At 37.4% G+C, this 6,263-nt stretch overlaps 1 protein-coding gene across 1 annotated transcript in view; it reads left to right on the forward strand.

The window, feature by feature from the left end:
* Nucleotides 1–6,263, forward strand: part of LOC107557895 (band 4.1-like protein 3) — a 105,264-nt gene that overhangs the window by 52,967 nt on the left and 46,034 nt on the right. The window contains exons 10-11 of the mRNA XM_016241470.1: nt 4,277–4,374; nt 4,937–5,112. Of these exons, the coding sequence (XP_016096956.1) occupies nt 4,277–4,374; nt 4,937–5,112 (274 nt within the window). The remainder of the gene's footprint in view (nt 1–4,276; nt 4,375–4,936; nt 5,113–6,263) is intronic.

Here is a 6,263-nt window from a genome sequence, read left to right on the forward strand (position 1 = left end):
ACCTTTATGAAAATTAAACATGGGTTTACTACAAATAAATAAAAATAAAAGTTAAACTAAAGTAACCACACATTAACATGGTTTTGCTGTATTAGCCATTTAGCTTCACCATGGTATTTGTAGTAAAACTGATTAATCAATCCGAATGACTATAAGCAATGCACGCATACAGAGCGCGTGATCTCTGTGACGCCCAGATGTACAAAACAGACCCTCCCACCTCTGTAATAAACACGGAGATGTTAGTCCCGTCCGAATTGGTACATGAAAATCGTAGACGTTAGGTGATAAGAATCGAAACTCAAACGTAGTTTAGAAAACCAGTCCTGTCCGAATGGGCTTTAGACAGTGTTTAGGTTAGGCATTGCATGCTGAGGTTTTTGGTCTAATAATTAAAATCTCTGGGGGTTTTTTTCAGAATTTAGCAGTAGGAAATTACTAGTCATCCAGTTTTTTATATCAACTATGCATTCTGTTAGTTTTGCGAATTTGTATTTTTAATCGGGCCACGAAAAAATATAGATCTGAGTATCATCAGCATAACAGTGAAAGCTAACACCATGTTTCTTGATGATATCTCCCAAGGGTGCCATGTAAAGTGTGAAAAGCAATGGTCCTAGCCTTGTGGCACTCCATACTGTACTTGTGATCAGGGGCGTAGATCACGCGAGGGACGCGGAGGACGTGTCCCCCCACTTTTAATATCAGGTAAATGCGTCCCCCACACTTTTTCAGGCAAGTGTGTTTGCATAGAGGTTTTCAAGAACCGGTGTGAATAAATATAGATTTAAATTCAAAGAGACAGGATAGTCTGTGCATGACCTGATGTTTTATTCGGACCCAGAATAAGGCAAGATGAACATCATGGAGCGCTAAACACTCCATGCAGTGTATGTTTCATTCATACTCGAAGCTGGAGGGCGCTCTCGCGCAGAAAGTCGTACCAGGAAATCACTAATATGGCAAAAGCATCTATCCTTGTTTACTTTTCACAGAAAAACAGAAACGTTTGGAAACATGAAGACATTAAACATATGATTGCAACAATATATGGCTTATTTGTGTTTTTCAAGTCATCTCCAGGTAATAAATAAAGTATATGAACAATGCATTGCTAATTGATAGCATTCATTACAGTATAGAAACTATTCTGCCTTATTATGTGATAAAATAAAGTGTTTGTAGTATATATACAAATCATTATTATTGGTTATTGTCCAGCAGTTATCTGATTTCTAACAGCAAAACACTAAAATTTTGAAATAATTTTACTATTTAAAATAACTGTTTTCTATTTAAATGTATTTTAAAATGTAATTTATTCCTGTGATTTCAAAGCTAAATTTTTTGCATCATTACTCCAGTCACATCATCCTTCAGAAATCATTATAATATTCTGATTTGCTGCTCAAAAAACATTTATTATTATTATGATGTTGAAAACAGCTGAGTAGATTTTTTTCAGGTTTCTTTGATGAATAGAGAGTTCAGAAGAACAGCATTTATCTGAAACAGAAATCCTTTGTAACATTATAAATGTCTTTATCATCACTTTTGATTGATTTAAAGCATCCATGCTAAATAAAAGTATTAATTTCTATAATTTTTTCAACATTTTCAAAAAAAAATTATACTGCTTTTGAATGGTATAGTGTATAATGTTACAAAAACTTTTCATTTAAGATAAATGCTGATCTTTGGATCTTTCTGTTCATCAAATAATCCTGAAAAAGTTACTCAACTGTTTTAAATATTGATAATAATAATTTTAAAAGGTTTCTTGAGCAGCAAATCAGCATATTAGAATGATTTCTGAAGGATAATGTGACACTGAAGACTGGAGTAATGATGCTGAAAATTTAGCTTTGATCACAGCAATCATTTTAAAATATATTCAAATAGAAAGCAGTTATTTTAAATAGTAAAAATATTTCACAACATTACTGCTTTTGCTGTACTTTGGATCAAATAAATGCAGGCTTGGTGAACATAAGAGACTTCTTTAAAAACATAAAAAATCTTACTGTTCTAAAACTTTTGAATGGTAGATTATATATATTACAGAAATGTAATATATTTATATATTACATTTCTGTCCCCCCCTCACTTCTGAAATGGTGGCTACGCCCCTGCTTGTGATCAATATGATATATGTAATTCACTGCTACAAATCGATGATGGTCAGATAAGTAAGATTTGAACCATGATAATGCAATTCCACTAATGCCAACATACAGTAATTTTGTAGTCTACTCAAAAGAATGTTGTGGTCGATAGTGTCAAATGCAGCGCTAAGATCCAGTAGCACTAATGGAGAAATACAACCACGATCGGATGATAAGAGCAGGTCATTTGTAACTCTGATGAGAGCTGTGCCAGTACCATGATATTGTCTAAATCCTGACTGGAAATCCTCACAGATACCACTTCTCTCTAAGAAGGAACATAGCTGAGAGGATACTATCTTTTCTAGTATTTTTGACAGAAAAGGGAGATTTGAAATCAGTCTGTCTCCGCGTCCAGCCTCCAAGTCCCGGACTTCACCTCAGCCCTCCAACCCATCAGCTCCACCTTGGCTCCTTGCTTCCTCATCTCCACTGTGGCCCGTCATCCCACTGGCTCCACCGGGCTCCCTCGTCCCTCCAGCTCTGCCTTGATCAGTCGTCGACCCTCGTCCGCTACGGGATTCCACTTCTCCGGCTTCACCTCATCCCTCCATCCCTCAGGCTCCATCTGACTCCTCCTTCCCTCCGACTCCACCTTTGTCCTCACTCACTCCGGCTCCGCCACACTCTTCGGGGTCCCCATCTCTGGCATGCTCGCAGGAGCCCTTAGCTCCGCTTTGGCTCTCTGGACCTCTGGTGACACCCTAGCTCTCCATCTGCTCGGCTCCACCTGGGTCTCCACATCCAATGATCCATCTCCATCGCTAGTCCCCAGGGTGTCATATACCAGGTCAAAACCATGGCTCCTCCCTCCCTCGACCCTCTTTTGGGAGGGGGTGTATTGTAACATGTATGCTTTGTCTGTCTGTCTGCCTTATCATTTGACCTAGTTTCTTGTTGATTCCTTCTGATTCTGTTTTCATTAATCATTCCGTTCACCTGGTGTTAACTAATTATCTCATTAGTCCCATTGTTTCATCCATGCATTTAAACCCTGAATTCTCCATTAGTCTCTGTCTGTCTTCGTTTACACTTTAGTTTAATTGTATTTGTATGGTTGTGTTGAGCGTATTCCTAGACGTTATCTCCTAGTGTTTCCTCCGTGTTTAAATAAAATAGTGATTTTTTTTTTATTCTCCTCGTGCTTATGTTTTTAACACGTTAAAAACATAGTCCCAGCAGACAGAGGACAATCGGTTATTGGCTGGCTGACAATAACAAGTGAGCTCTTGCGTGAGAATGGATTTCTTCCTGTTAGAAGAAGCTGCAAGAAGCTTGCAATCCAAGTTGTCTGTATTCTAGTTTGCAGTGAACAAGAAAAGAAAAGAAGAATATGAAGAGAAGGTTTCTTGCAGAAGCCATGCATGCTGATGTTTTGTTGCAGATCTGTGACTCCACCCCCTGAACTTTCCCTTGCCCTGTATCATGCTCTCTCATTCACTTTAGGTCATGGCCTGTGTCATTTTCAGTCAAAACACATTTCACACTGCAGGACTCTGAGTCACAGACAGGTCCAGATATTTAGATTGCTAAATGTCACATGAGAATTTAAAGTTATACAAGAACTCACACAGAACAGAGGGTAGTTAAATAGGGCAGCAAATGAAAAGAATATCGAGGGATAGCAGGTGGGGCTAATTAACTAATAACAAGATAACAAAACGGCAAGGACAAGACATGAGATAGAAGAGCACATGGTTAATAGAAACAAACATGACAGAAGTCAAGTGTTCACTTCACACCAAACATGACATGAATTAATGGCAAACAAACACAATCATAAGCCATGTACTCAAACAGACAGGCAAGAGCACATGAAAAAGAAACCAACAACCAGTGCTATGCACAACAAAAGACACAACATAAGGAATGAGCACCTGGATCCTGACACTGTAAATGAAACAGACAGAAGTGTCAGGATCGAGACCCTACACTCCTAACACAAAAGGGACAGGAGAACATACAGCCAAGGAGAATTACCTCAATCTGTGTGCTCACCCAGACACAAAAACATAGGTTTCAAGATTCTGGTACCACGTAAAACAGTCGAAAGTGTCCAGATTGTGACAGGAAACTATCTGATGTGTTCTTCCCTTTCTTTTACACAACAGTATGAGCAATTTGAGAGCACCATTGGTTTCAAGCTTTCTAACCACAGAGGCGCCAAGAGGCTATGGAAAGTTTGTATCGAACACCACACCTTTTTCAGGTAAACTATCTGGACTAATTCGATTTTTCTCATTTTGTTATCAACATTGTAGTCATGTTCATGTTAATTATTTTATTTTTCTTAGTGACAAACTTTGGGTCACCATTGTGCTATGAATTTAGCTTTAATGACTTTCAGTCCTTTGTGTTTGATCATCCTCCTAATGCCTGAAGCTGTTACACTATTGAATATGTTTTGTTTCCGGTTTCCCACGTTTGCATGAAATTTAAATGGAATCAATGGAGAACAAAGTCTAGTGTGGCTATGTCTTGATAATCATACTGCCCTTTTTAAATATATGAGAAAGTTTAGGTATGATTAAGATTGATGAATGTGAGATTGAAGGTCTCTGTTGGCATATCCTCTGTTGCTCCAGGTATGTTATTATAAAGTCCAGAATACCATAGAGACTTGATGGTGGGCTGTTTTGACTAATTACCCATCAACCACTGTAGCTTTTTATTATTACAGGGGGTTGTCTTTTCAGTACTTTCTGATGCAGATTATTAATGAAGTTAATATCAGAAAACCAATAACATTTTCCTGTATTGGTCTGTTTTAGGCTAGTGTCTTCTGAGCCTCCACCAAAGGGCTTTCTGGTGATGGGTTCAAAGTTCAGATACAGTGGAAGGACTCAGGCCCAGACACGGCAAGCCAGCGCTCTGATTGATCGGCCCGCTCCCCACTTTGAACGGTCCACTAGCAAGAGATACCTTCTTTCATGCAGTCTAGATGGAGGTTAGAACACTTTTGTTTTCCTCTACTTTGCCTTTTGCTCTGGCAGAATTGTCTGTATTTTTGTCAGACTCATTATTGTAGCTTTCCACTACTTACAGTCTCTTACAATGGACACAGTAAATCTTGTTAATTAATATTATGTTCAGCGGTGACAGTGGTGACCGTGTCACTCCAATCATTATGAGGAATCTTAAAAAAAACAACCATAGAACATTTTACTGAACTGTTTTTAGATGCAGAAAACATGGAAGATCATAATAATAAGTCAGAAATGTAACAGAATTGTCCTTTAAAACTGTAAGGAGTTACAAAAATATAAAATGAAGCAAATTATCTTTATACGCAACTGTCACATGATATTATAAACAACACATTGTGCTGTCCTTAATTTGAGATTTTCCTGTATTTGGCTGAACAATCATTTGGGTGGCTTGTCAAAATATTATATTTCTCTAATACATAAATTAAGTAAGTATGACCAGAGTTCTTGTAGGGAAAAGAATTTACTGAAGGTAGTAGTGTAGCACATTTCTTTAGTAGCAAGGTTAGTATGAAAGCCAAAGGCAAAGAAAATATGCTAAATATTATACAGAATAGATTTAATACAAGGTTTTAGTGAAAGTAGTAAGGATATTATATCACCAAATAATGATCTTACTGTTTTTAATATTTCTGAAGTATCTGAGTCTTATCTAATAAAAATGTTGGTCCCACTTTATATTGTGTCCCAAATACCTGTGTACTTACATAGTAACTAGGTGTGTACATAGTATGTAACCACAGTGTAAGTACACATTGGTACATAGTGTAGCGAATCAGCTCAAAGGGGAAATAGGAATAATTAATCATAACTAGTTATAATTAATTATAAATATTTAGATCCGCTGTAAGTATTTACTTGACCTCAGGGTCAACTGTCTGTCAATTCTAAGAACATTAATTTCCTGGTTAAGGGAAATAACTTTCTTACTGTACAATACTACTCATGTACTAGCATGTAGCAGAAATCTGCATGATTAGGGACTACGATTATGAGCAAACAATGAACAACCTCGGGTGTGATACAAGTAAGACTTTATTAACTACAAAAACACTTAAACTAGTCTAACATACACCTACACATACACACACACACACACACACACACACAC

This window comes from Sinocyclocheilus grahami, unplaced genomic scaffold (genome assembly GCF_001515645.1).
Source record: "Sinocyclocheilus grahami isolate Dianchi unplaced genomic scaffold, SAMN03320097.WGS_v1.1 scaffold623.1, whole genome shotgun sequence".
Taxonomy (NCBI): Eukaryota; Metazoa; Chordata; class Actinopteri; order Cypriniformes; family Cyprinidae; genus Sinocyclocheilus; species Sinocyclocheilus grahami.